The 14,199-nt window shown below is 37.3% G+C and overlaps 1 protein-coding gene across 2 annotated transcripts in view; it reads left to right on the top strand.

Moving 5' to 3' along the window:
- CERT1 (ceramide transporter 1) overlaps window positions 1–14,199 on the top strand; it is a 158,617-nt gene that overhangs the window by 70,525 nt on the left and 73,893 nt on the right. For both annotated transcript variants that reach the window (XM_049865907.1, XM_049865901.1), the window contains exon 4: window positions 6,435–6,551. In XM_049865907.1, the coding sequence (XP_049721864.1) occupies window positions 6,435–6,551 (117 nt within the window). The remainder of the gene's footprint in view (window positions 1–6,434; window positions 6,552–14,199) is intronic.

Genomic DNA, 14,199 nt, shown 5'->3' with positions numbered 1-14,199 from the left:
CTCCTGAAATGGTTGAACATTGACAGGTTCTTTTTGGTACAGGAACTCTGTGTATTCCTTCCATCTGCTGTTGATGCTTCCTGCATCATTCAATGTTTTACCCATAGAAGCCTTCAGCATTACAACTCGACGCTTGAATTTTTCTTCAGTTCTTTCAACTTGAGAAATGCTGAGCATGTTCTTCCTTTTTGGTTTTCAAACTCCAGGTCTTTGTACTTTAGAAAGGGGATTATACCCAGTGTGGTGGTGGTGGTGGTGGTGTGTGCCATCGAGTCTATTTGGACTCATAGTGACCCTATGTGACAGAATTGCCTCATAGGGTTTCCTAGGCTGAATTCTTTACATTAGCAGATCGCCAGATCTTTTCTGCTGGGCTTGATCCACTGACCTTTTTGTTAGCAGCTGGGTACTTAATCTACCAGGGCTCTTTATATACCCATTGTAGCTGGTAATAGTATCTAAGTTTGGAAGAGGAGTGCTGTCTAACTACATCCTACATATCTAAGAAGTAGCCTTTGTACAGCTGGTGCTGGTGCCTCTGAGGTGGTTTTATGATGGTGGTTTAGGGTTTCCACGTATCTAGAAAGACCAGATACTCAATTTTCCCTCCCAGCATCTCTCCACCCCTCTTAATTAGCATATGGGCGTATGATCTAGAGTCAGCCAACCAGACTGTTGTTATGCTGTTGTCTCTTCCTCTCTCACCCCATTGTCCCCCTCTTCTGCCCTACTTCGATTCTGGAGTAATACCATACAGAGAAGCAGAGATAGAGGGAGTTTTTCTTCTGACAATGCTGCCAGCAGAAGCATCTCGTTCCTATTAGCATTAGTGCCAGTAGTGGCTTACAAGGTCAAGAAGCAGAAGCAGCCCTGTCCACACCAGATGGTACCTGTGGTAAAATCTCAGCTGGGGTTCTATTGCCTAGTCTCCCTTGGCTTCTTTCCATTTTCTGATCTCAGTTCTTTATGTTTCCTAACAATCTTAGCTGCCTAATACTTTGAGTAAATTTCTTTCCTTAACTGAACAAGAATCAATTCCTGTTGCTTATAATTAAAGCACAGATTGATTCATGTCATTTAAATCTGATAGGATTTATTTGTTTCTTTGTTGGGTAGAGAAATTTTAATACTTTGTGTTTGTAAAAAAGACACTAGACTCTGATAATTATGAATCTTTGACCTTCATGAGTGTCCATCGGGATATTTGAAAATTGGGTTGAATAGAGTCAAATTTCCATTGTGGAGAAAACCAGCCATATTTTTGACCAGTGGAACAAGTGAAAGGTACTCAGGATAACCAGGGCTACTGGAGAATGAGTAGGGGAACCTCCTGAAAAGAGAGACCCAGAGAAAGGGAACTCAAAATCGTGTGTGTAAATTCTGTTCAGATTTCTGTCTGGTTCCTGAACCACACATTTGGGACAGACCAAAAGCAGCCTAAGCCGTGATCTGAGTCACTGTTCACCATGGCAGATATGCAGGGAAACTAAAATTCCTTTGAAGAAAACTTGCTGTCTGTTTAGCTGGAGGAACCAGGGGAAGAAGCCCAAAGAATGAGGACATAACCCCGAAAAAGAGAGAGCCAGGTAGTGGGAGCCCCAAATTCTGAGTGTAAAACTCTGTCCAAATGTTTGCCTGACCCCTCAACTGTATGTGTGCAGGCCAGACTGAAGCAGATACCCTAGTTGCTGATGATTAAATACATGGCAGAATTTACAATTTGAGTCTAAGCCTGTTAAAACAAAACCAGTATTTTTCAGAGCAAATGTAACAGAATTCAGAGTTCACAACCTAACCTGAAGAGCCAGGAAATTATGACACATTATTAAGGGGGGAAAAAAAAAGCCAACTTCAAGATGAGCCAGATGTTGGGATTTTAAAGCAGCTGTGGAGCAGTTCTACTCTGTAATGCATGGTGGGGTCACCATGAATTGGAGTAGATTCAATAGCAACAAGTTTGGTTTTTTATTATAACTGTGTCCAATGAGGTAAAAGAAAGTATGCTTGTAATGAATGAAAAGATAGGCAATTTCATCAGAGAAAAAGAAAACATAAAAAGACCCAATGGGAATTTTAGAATGGAAAAGAATGATATCTGAAATTAAAAAAAAAAAAAATCACTGCATGACATAAGTAGCAGATGGAGATGACAGAGAAGATAACCAGGATTTTAAAGATAGACCAATAAAAGTCATTCTTAACAGAAGAAAGTTGTTTTTTTTTTTAATCGTACTTTAGATGCAGGTTTACAGAACAAACTAGCTTCTCATTAAACAGTTAGTACACATATTGTTTTGTGACACTGGTTGCCAACCTCAAGGCATGTCAACATTCTTTCCTTCTCAACCTGGGGTTCCCTGTGACCAGCTTTTGTGTCCCCTCTTGCCTTCTAGTCCTTGCCCTTGGGCTGGTGTGCCCCTTTAGTCTCTAGTTTTGTTTTATGGGCCTGTCTAATCTTTGGCTGAAGGGTGAACCTACATTACTGAGCTAAAAGGAGACCAGTAAGCCTGGTCCTTTTTTTTTTGTGAGTTAGAATTTTGTTCTACATTTTTCTCCAGCTCTGTCTGGGACCATCTATTGTGATACCTGTCAGAGCAGTCAGTGGTGGTAGCCTGGCATCAAATAGCTGTGCTCGACTTGGTCTGGTGGAGGCTGTAGTACTTGTGGTCCATTAGTCATTTGGACTAATCTTCCCCTTGTGTCTTTGGTTTTCTTCATTCTCCCTTGCTCCAGATGGGGTGAGACCAGTGGAGTATCTTAAATGGCTGCTCACAAGCTTTTAAGACCCCAGATGCTACTCACCAAATTAGAATGTAGAACATTTTCTTAATAACTATATTATGCCAGTTAAGCTAGATGTACCTCGACACAGTGGTCTCCACAGCCCTCAGCCTGATAATTTGGTCCCTCAGAGAGTATGGAGCTTCCGTGACCTTGCCTTGTACAAGTTGTGCTGGTTTCCCTAGTATTGTGTACTGTCTTACCCTTCACCAAAGTTATCACTTAATTATTGTCTATTTAGTGTTTTTCCCTCCCTACCCCTCTCCTTTGTTGTAACCATCAAAGATTGTTTCTTTTTGTATGTAAACCTTTTAAAGAGTTTTTATAGTAGTGGTCTCATACAGTATTTGACCTTTTGTGATTGATTTATTTCACTCAGCGTAATGCCCTCCAGATTCATCCATGTTGTGAGATGCTTCGCAGATTCATCATTGTTATTTATGATTGCATAGTATTTCATTGTGTCTAGTACCACAGTTTGTTTACCCATTCATCTGTTGATGGGTGTCTAGGTTGTTTCCGTCTTTTTGCTAATGTGAACAATGCTACAATGAACATGGGTGTGCATATGTCTATTCATGTGACAGCTCTTATTTCTCTAGGATATATTCTTAGCAGTGGGATTGTTGGATCATATGGTATTTTTATTTGTAGCTTTCTAAGGAAGCGCCATATCGTTTTCTAAAATGGTTGTACCATTTTACATTCCCATCAGCAATGCATAAGAGTTCCAGTCTCCCTGCAACCTCTCCAATGTTTGTTATTTTCTGTTTTTTTATTATTGCCAGTAATGTTGGGGTGAGATGCTATCTCGTTGTGGTTTTGATTTGCATTTCTCTAATGGCAAGTGATCTTGAGCATTTCCTCATATGTCTGTTAGCCCCTTCAGAGTCTTCTTTGGTGAAGTGTCTGTTCATTTCCTTTGCCAATTTTATAATTGGATTATTTGTCTTTTTGTTGTAGAGGTGTTGGACTTTCCTGTAGATTTTAGAGATTAGACCCTTCTTGGATTTGTCGTAGCCAAAAATTTTTTCCCAGTCTATGGGTTCTCTTTTTACTCTTCTTTTGAAGTCTTTTGATGCACTTAAGTGTTTAATTCTTAAAAGATTCCAGTTATCTAGCTTATTTTCTAGAGTTTGTGTGTTGTTATGGTTTGTATCCTGTTAATGCTGTGTATTAGGGCCTCTAGTCTTGATCTTATTTTTTCTTCCATGATCTTTATAGTTTTTGGCTTTATATTTAGGTCTTTGATCCATTTTGAATTAGCTTTTGTCTATGGTATGAGGTATAGGTCCTGTTTCATTTTTTTTACTGATGGATACCTAGTTTTGCCAGCATCATTTTTTTGTTTGTTTTTTAATGACGAGAGCTTCCGAGACCTATAGTATAATTTCAGAATATGTGCATTTTAGGAGTTCCAGAAGGAGAGAAGAGAGAAAAGGGAGCAAAGAAAATTTTGAAGAAATAGTAGTCAAAAACTCTAAGATTTGGTGAAAGACAAGTTTATATATTCAAGAAGCCCAGAAAACTCCAAACAGGATAAATTGGAAGAAAACCATACCAAAGCACATTGTAGACAAACTGCTGAAAACCATAGATAAATAGAAAATTTTGAAAGTAGCCAGAGAAAAATGACACATTAGGGTATAGTGATTAAAATTACCACCCACTTCTCATCGTAGAAGCTAAATGAGAGTGGAACAGCATGTTATAATGTGATGAAAGGGGGAAAAATCTTGTCAATCCAGAATGATGTCGTCAATGAAAGTATCTTTCAAGAATGAAGTGAAATACTCAACAACAACAAAATAAATAAAATTTTGGGGTAAGAAAGTGAAATACATCCTCAAAGAAACGGAAACTAAGAGAACTTGTCAGCAGACTCAGATTACGAGAAATGCTAAAGGAAGTTTTTCAGGCTGAAGGGCTATGACATCAGGGGAAAATGCATATCTTCAGAAAGTTAATAAAGAACGCCAGAAAAAGGATATATATGATGCGTATTTTTATTATTTCTTAATTCCTTTAAAATATGGGCGTTTAAAACAAAAATTGTAACATTGTAAGGTATATAACATGAATTAATAATATATATGTAATATATTATATATATAATATATATGACAAATAATGATAATATAAGTGGACTTATACAGTAGCAAGGATTCTACATTTTACATGAGGTAGTATAATATTAACCCTAAGAACGAGGTGTAAAGTTAATGATGTTCCAAGGATAATAATCACCAAAAATCAAATCCCCACTTTTCCACTTACTTCCCTGACACATCAGCAGCAACATGCAACACTTCTCTGACCCCAGCCACCCAGAACTAGGTCAGATGTCATAGGTTAAAAAGGACACAGTAACCCAGCTGCCAGTGCAACACTTCTTCCTTTGATTTTATCCACTGGAGCTGTGTCAGATGTCACAAGTTAAAAGAATACCATCCCTCAGACACCAAATAGGCAGATAGCAGCCATAAACTCAGGAGTCTCCCACCCCATGCCACCCCCTGTTCCAGGGCTCCCTAACTTCTGAGCTGCCAGCTACAAATTCAAGAGTTCCCTCTACCCCCTCAAGATACCAACTGTAAGCTCAGGAGTTCCCAGCCCCCTAAGTTCTGACCTGCTGGCCCACTACTCACTTGGCTTTGATAATTTGCTGGGATGACTCAGAGCTCATAGAAGGTGCTGTACTTAGGATTATAGCTTTCTGTAGGAAAAAGGTTACAAATGAAAAGACACATAGTGTGACATCTAGGAATGTTCCCAGCTCAGAGCCTCCATGTCCCAAAAAGGGACACACTACCCTCCCACATGCTTGAATGTCTTTTAGCAACCAGAAGGCCCCTGTCTAGTTGTTAGGTAATACAGACTCCAGCTCCTCTCCCTTGAAGTTGGCTGGTAATCACGTATTTGAATTCATAATGTGTTTTTTGATTTAGTATTCATTATTAATTTGTTGCTTTAAAACGTTTCGTAATTAAGAAAAGTTTTTATTGGGAAAAAAACAAGGATATAAAACACTCATTTTTTAAATTCTTAGGAAGAACGTAAAACACTGAACCAAAAATTTGACATTTTCATCAGACGCTTACACTTTGATACAGGGATTTTCTCTAGCTTTCGAACATAGGTCTTATGTAATATTCATTTTATGTTTTCCTTTTCATTGGAATCTATTACTATCAAAGATATATAAAAGCCAAGAAGTTATTTTTAGATCCTTGGGGAGAAATGTTAACATTACCCTGTGATGAAATATATGGAATTTACTTTTGGTAATGAGGTCAGGGAAAAATAGTAAATGTCTTTCCCAAAACTTTTTTTTTTTATTGTGTTTTCAGTGATATTCCCACAAGTTAAGCTAACTCAAAGCATTGATGAAAAATATTATCCCTTTTTTTTTTAAGGAGTGTAGTGTATCTGTCAAATTTGTAAGAGTAATGAGTGCAACTTGATTTTTGGTGGCTGTCTTTATTCTCTCTTATCTGAGACATTTTCAGAAAAGCTACTTGAGTAGGAAAATAAATGAATAATAAGAATTTCCCACCAGCATAGAATGGTTATGTCCATATTTTTGCTGTGGGATGTAACACTTCTTAGAAAAAAATTGACTTTGCTTTTAATTTTCTCTTTTCTCTCCACAGCCTCATGATTTTGATGAATGTCGATTTGATATTAGCGTAAATGATAGCGTTTGGTATCTTCGTGCTCAGGATCCAGATCACAGGCAACAGTGGATAGACGCCATTGAACAGCACAAGGTAGGATTTCCAATGTTCATCTTTCCATGAAGGACTAAGAAAGAGACCAGTGATGATTAAACAAAATCTTGAGCTGTAACATAAGTTACTGAAAAGTTGAACATTATTTGAGGTAAATATTAAAGCAGTACAGGTGTAATTTTTTTAATAGTTTGACTTCTAATATATGAGTTCTGCTACAGGAATTTGCTACGATGAATTTAAGTGTTACTTAAATCAACAATAAGTCCTCTTTTTATGAGACATTTTGATTTTCATATTGAAGAATTACTTTATAATAAATGCCTTTTTAAGGATTTTTGAAATTATAGTGATTATAAAAAACCCTAATATTTAAAAGCTTCAATATAAATTTTTGTAATCATTTGTGACCATTTGGGTAAACTCTTAGTGTAAACATTTGTAAATTATTTAATCTTCGTGAATAAGAAGCTGTTTAATAACAAACCTGCAGGAAGTCTTTCTTATATAAATACATATGCTACATTTTTATAATTTAAATCTAGTCATTGATTTCTGCTGTATGTAAGTAGTAAGTAGACTAAAGAAATATGTAATCTAGTTAATTCAATAATGTCTTAATAAAAAAGGAATAGGGAGAGGTCTAAATTCACTGTGGTATTCTAGAGTATAACCTAAGAGAATGTTGTACTTGTTCACATTCTTGTCTGTACTTGCCTGGGTTTCACAGAGTTGTCGTTGAGACACCTGTTTTGGTTATTTAACAGTTACAACAGACAAACACAAAACAAGAAAAACCAGTCTGGCCTGGATTATGCTGCAAGAGCATTTTTCTTAATATTGATTGTATGTTAGCTTTTATTTCTTGATTGATGATGAATTTTTCCCAGACTAAAGAAAACTGTCTGGGATGCCTTTCTTTTTCTCCCTTTTTTTAGCTTTACTGCTATATTGGTTTAAAACATTTTGTCTTAGTTACGTTGGCATTATTACTCAGAAAACTGTCTAAAAATGAAACAATGTAAAACATTTTTCTATCATTTCAAAGAGAAATGAGCTTTGAAGTTAGACAGACCTGGATTCAAATACTGTAGACCCTGTTATGTATCACATGTTTGACCTTGGGCATGGCAGTTGACCTCTTTTTAGTGTGTTTTTTCACATGTAAATGGTGAAAATATTTTTGCCTAAAGTTGTACTGAGGAATCAGTGAGGTATGTAAAATGCTTACCAGAGTGCCTGAAAAAAGTAAGGGTTTTGAGCCTAATCTAAATTCCGTAATTATACCCTGTTGCTTCTGGATGAAGTGTTCAAATTTAGTGAGAGTTGCTGAATGTGTGAATGAGGAAAGTGGCCTATTTCATGGATTTTAATCAAGGTCAGCCCTCTCACTAAAGATGTTATTAAGTAAAACTAATTTCTATGTTTTAACTGAAATTACAATTAAAGGGTTAATCAGTTGATTTAGATTATATGTCTAGTTCCTTCAGTTAATTAAGCTTATTTTACTGTCTTTCTCAGTAAAGTCCAACTAGAATTTCTTTGCAAAGTTCTCATTTTTTGCTTGCGTGAAAGATGCTTCAAGCATATATTTCTTCCATATTATCGATTTACTTATATTTTTAAAGAATGGCTAGGTACAGTTTTTGAGTTTTATCAGAGCAAGGAAGTGCTAATGGTTAAGTGCTTGGCTACTAACTGAAGAGTTGAAGGTTTGAGTCCACTCAGAGGCACCTCGGAAAAAAGGCCTGGCAGTGTACCTCCAAAAGATCACAGCCATTAAAAACCGTATGGATCGCATTTCTACTCTGACAAACGGGTTTGCCACAATTCAGAATCTACTTGTCAGCACTTGGTTCTCAGAGCAACGTGACTTAAACTGAGCAGATCTAAGATAATAGCTTATTGGTGAATTTAAGCTCTTAGAAAAATCAGCTGCAGAGTTCTAGATACATTATACAAACACTTCCTTTCTGATTTCTAACAATAGTTTATTCATAGATAAAGAAGAAATTGTGTTAATTATCAATATTTTAATGTACATATGTTATGTCAGCTAAGCAGCATATCAATACAAATTTAGATAGAATGTGAACTTTAAAAATAAATTGTGATTTATTAGGCTAATGCTTTAGGAGGCAGAAATCTCAAAAGCTATTAGCAGACACAATCAGCAATTTTTTTCCCGTAGTCCAGAAACAGATAGTGAGGATATGTTTTCTGATGCTGATTCATTGTCCAGTATCATTAAGGAGTATTGAATGTGGGACCTAAATTTAGTATTTTTACTATACAAATATGAATTGTATTGATATTCAAAATTAATATCAGGTTGTTAGGCATTATGATGATGATGATAGCAGCTACCACATATTGAGAATTACCAAGTGTTAATTATTGTACTAAGTGCTTTATGTTCTTTATTTTCTCCCTATTTTCCTGAGAAGTGAGGGGAAGTATTGTTTTTATGTTGAAGAACCTGAGGTTTAGATTAAAATTAAGCCACTTGCCTGAGGCTATGCTACTTTTTAGTTTCTGGGTATTTAAGGATTTGATATTTTGTTCATTCTGCTTTCTATCAATTACTCTGATTGTTTAAACCAATTCCCATAAGTTCACCTCCTGCAGGTTAGAGTGTACTATCTGAATTCTAATACCATGTATGTGTAAAACTAAACAAATCATTCTGGCGAGGGTTTGCCAAAAAGAGCAGTATATGGTATTAGTGTTTGAGTTTTGAAGTCTGACACATAATAGGTTTGAATCCTGGCACTACTACTTACTAGCTGTGTGCCCTCAGAATGTTACTTAAAAGAGGAAGGATGACAGGATGATAGAGTATGTGTTATCCCCTCTTGTGAATTGAATTGTGTCCCTCAAAAACATCTGTCAACTTGACTACGTCATAATTCCCTTATATGATTGGTCGTCTACCATTTGATCTTCTGATGTGATTTCCATATGTGTTGTAAATCATATTACTATGATATAATAATATGGATTAGTGGCAGTTATATTGATGAGATTTACAAAATTAGGTAGTGTCTTAGGCCAGTCTCTTTTGATATATAAAAGAGAGAAGCCAGCAGAGAGACGGGGGACCTCATACCACCAGGAAAGCAGCACCGGGGGCAGGGCACCTCCTTTGTACCTGGGGTCCCTGTGCCTGAGAAGCTCCTCAACCAGGGGAAGATTGAGGACAAGAGCAAACAGAGAGCGAAAGCCTTCCCCTGGAGTTGGCACCCTGAGTTCGGACTTCTAGTCTACCAGACTGTGAGAGAATAAACTTCTCTCTGTTAAAGCCATATACTTGTGGTATTTCTGTTACAGCAGCACTAGATAACTAAGACATCCCCCAAAACAAAAGCAAACAAGCAAAATACCCGGTCTTGATAAACCAAGAGTGTTGTATTTCAAAATTGGCCAGCTCATTCAGTTGAATTCACTGTTACTCTCTCAGGGTACCACCTACCCCTGTGATGACTGGATGAGGACAGGTTACCCCACACTTGAAACAGTGAACCTGTTTTTTCTGTTTTGATGTCATCTAATGGCCCTTTTCTTGCTATTAGGCTGTTGTTAGGGCTTCCGAAACAGGTTTTAGTAATTTTCAATATTTGGGAGAAGATGTTGAGGATCTCTGTTCTTTCCCTCCCAGAAAGCCCTTCTGCCCATTATAATAAGCTCTGTGTATTGATCTATTTCTCTCTGTCTCCCTCTCCCTCCCTCTCTCTTTCGCACACACACACCACACAATACAAGAATTCTGTCTTACAGAACCTCTTCAATAATAATAATGGTGGGGATTATGATAACTAACGTTTTTGAGGATTAAATGTGTGCCAGGTATGATGATAAGCCCTTTATATACCTTATCGCATTTTATTCTCATAATACTATGAGACTGGCATTTTTTATTTTTACGGATAAAGAGAGGCACACAGAGGTTAAGTACTCAAGATTAAACATCTAGTTAGTGATGAAGTTAGCATTCAGGCCCAGGTCTGCCTGACCTGAGAGCCGGAGCTTTTGACCAGCAAGCACTTAGGCTGACTGACCTGTAAGTGTGTATTTATGTGAAATATATTTTATTTTCATAAATTGTGTGCTTCTTGGATGCTGATACTGTCATACTAGTCTGAAGACCTACACTATAAGAAATACTGAAGGAAGATGTTCATATCTGTAGTGTTTCTTTTAGACTATAAGCTCCTTAAAGGCACAGACACAGAATAATCAAAGCTATTTGTAGGAATCGGCAAAGCATTGGACACACAAACATTCCAGTTGAGATTATTTACAGTATTGTAAAACAGATTTTCTGGGGGAATTACAGGATTCTCTGTCTAGGTCTGTTGTTTTGTTCTCCTTGGTATTCATCCCAAAGTAAGTTACTACAAGAAAAGTTTTGTAAAAGATGATTGTGCAATTTAAGTTTTCATAATACTTTAGAAATCACGTAATTGTGTGGTTTCCAGACAGAAGCTGCTGCACAGTGAATTGCTTTTATATGATTTTTCCAGGCACCGTTTTGTAATTCCCATTAAATGACTAGCTGGGACTATGCAAATAAGATGTGTAGAACCCTTGCGGAGGGGTGAGACTATGCAGACAAGGTATATAAAACTCTTGCGGGTTTAGCTGGGGTATGCAAATAAAATGCCTGTAGCCCACCAAGGGGATTTGCCTGTTTTGTCATCCTAAATCATCCTACAAGGCTTAAAAAGAGCCAATCCCTAAGGACCTAAATGTGCAAACTAAAACCATAAAATTCTTAGAAGAACAAGCGAGGGCAGCACTATCAGGCCTAGCTTTCAACAATGGCTTATCTAATATAATAACAAAAGCACAAATAGCAAAAGACAATAAATAAATGGGACCTCATAAAAATTAAAAGCTTTTGTTCATCAAGAGACTTTACCAAAAAAGTGAAAAGACTAGGAGAATATCTTTGGAAACCATATATCTGACAAGAATTTAATAACCAAAATGTATGCAATAAAACTTTGACAGCTTAACAGTAAAATGGGCAAAGGACTTGAATAGACATTTCACCAAAGAGGACATTCAGATGGCCACCAAATACATGAGAAGATGCTCACCATCATTAGCCGTTTACAGAGATGCAAATCAAAACTACAATGAGATACCATTTCACTCCCGCTAGGATGGCGAACTCCATGCATCTATCTGTTTGACATGCTGTCGTGGCTTGCGTGTTGCTGTGATGCTGGAAGGCATGCCAGTTGATATTTCAAATATTATCAGGGTCACCCATGTTGGACAGATCTCATCGGAGCTTCCATACCAAGACTGACTAGGAAGGAGGACCTCGTGGTCTACGTCTGAAAAAATTGACCAGTGAAAACCTTCTGAATAGCAGCAGAACATTGTCTGATACAGTGCCGGAAGGTGAGCCCCTCAGGTTGGAAGGCATTGAGAATACAACTGGGGAAAGGAGAGTCAACATTAATGACATGGATGGAGTCAAGCTTTGGGGACCTTGATTTGCTGATGTGGCACGACTCAAAATGAGAAGAAACAGTTGAAAATATCCATTAATAATCGGAACATGGAATATATGAAGTATGAATCTAGGAAAATTGGAAGTCCTCAAAAATTATATGTACTGCATAAAGATTGATATCTTAGGCATTAGCTTAAATAGATTGGTATTGGCCATTTTGAATTGGACAGTCATATGGTCTACTATGCTGGGAATGACAACTTGAGGAGGAATGGTGTCATTCATTTCAAAAAGAGCATTTCAGGATCCATCCTGAAGTACAACACTGTCAGTGGTAGGATAATATCCATACGCCTACGAAGAAGACCAATTATCACGACTTACTTAAATATATATATCAAACACTAATGCCAAAGATGAAGAAATTGAAATTTTTTACTAACTTCTGCAGTCTGAAATTGATCAAACCTGCAATCAAAATGCATTGATTATTACTTGTGATTGGAACGTGAAAGTTGGAAATAAAGAAGAATTGCTAGTTAGAAAATACACCCTTGGTGATAGAAGCCATGCTGGAGATCACATGATACACTTATAAGACCAACAACTTCTTCATTGCGAATACCTTTTTTCAACAACATAAATGGCAGTTGTACATGTGGACCTCACCAGATAGAATACACAGCAATCAAATCAATTACATCTGTGTTAAGAGACGATGAAAAAGCTCAATATTGTCAGTCAGAACAAGGCCAGGGGCCGACTGTGGAACAGACCATCAATTGCTCATATACAAGTTCAAGTCGAAGCTTAAGAAGATTAGAGTAAGTCCACAAGAGCCAAAATATGACCTTGAGTATATCCTACTTAAATTTAGAGACCACCTCAAGAATAGATGACACATTGAACACTAATGACCGAAGACCAGAGCAGCCAGAGCAGTTATCAAAGATATCATATATGACGAAAGCAAATGGTCATTAAAAAGACAGGAAAGAAAGAAAAAAACAAAATGGATGTCAGGAGAGACTCTGAAACTTGCTTTTGAACATAGAGTAGCTAAAGCCAATGGAAGAAATAATGAAGTAAAAAGGCTGAACAGATTTCAAAGAGCTGCCTGAAAAGACAAAGTATTATAATGACATGTACAAAGACCTAGAGTTAGAAAACAAAGAGAGAAGAACATGCTTAGCATTTTTCAAGCCGAAAGAACTGAAGAAAAAATTCAAGCCTTGAGTTGCAATATTGAAGGTTTCTACAGGGGAAGTATTGAACGACGTAGGAAGCACCAAAAGAAGACGGAAGGAATACATGGAGTCACCATACCAAAAAGAATTGGTTGACCCATTTCAGGAGGTAGCATATGATCAAGAACCGATGGTATTGAAGGAAGTCCAAGCTGCACTGTAGGGAATGACAAAAACAAGGCTTCAGGAATTGACAAAATAGCAATTGAGATGTTTCAACAAATGAATGTGACACTGGAGGTGCTTACTCGTCTGTGTCAAGAAATTTGGAAGCCATCTTCCTGGCCAACTGACTAGAAGAGACCCATGTTAGTACGCAGTCCAAAGAAAGGTGATCCACCAGAATGCTGAAATTATCAAACAATATCATTAATACCACATTCAAGTAAAATTTTGCTGAAGATCATTCAAAAGCGGTTACAGCAGTACCTTGACAAGGAACTACCAGAAGTCCAAAACAGCTGGATTCAGAAGAGATTGTCCACAATGTCCATATGACATTGCTGATGTCATATGGATCTTGGTTGAAAGCAGAGGGTACCAAAAAGATGTTTACCTGTGTTTTATTGACTATTCATTGGCAGTTGACTGTGTGGATCATAACAAATTATGGATAACATTGGGAAGAATGAGAATTCCAGAACACTTAATTGTCCTTATGAGGAACCTATTCATAGACCAAGAGGCAGTCTTTCAAACAGAACAAGGGGATACTGCCTGTGTTAAAGTCAGGAAAGGTGTGCGTCGGGGTTGTATCCTTTCACCCTACTTACTCCGTGTGTATGCTGAGCAAATAATTCAAGAAGCTGGGCTCTATGAAGAAGAATGCTGCATCAGGGTTGGAGGAAGACTCAATAACAACCTACGATACTCAGATAGATGACACAACTTTGCTTGGTCAAAGTGAAGAGGACTTGAAGCACCTACTGATGATGATCAAAGACTACAGACGTCAGTATGGATTACACATTAA

The sequence above is a fragment of the Elephas maximus genome, chromosome 2, assembly GCF_024166365.1.
Source record: "Elephas maximus indicus isolate mEleMax1 chromosome 2, mEleMax1 primary haplotype, whole genome shotgun sequence".
NCBI lineage: Eukaryota > Metazoa > Chordata > Mammalia > Proboscidea > Elephantidae > Elephas > Elephas maximus.
This window is presented reverse-complemented; position numbering and strand designations above follow the sequence as displayed.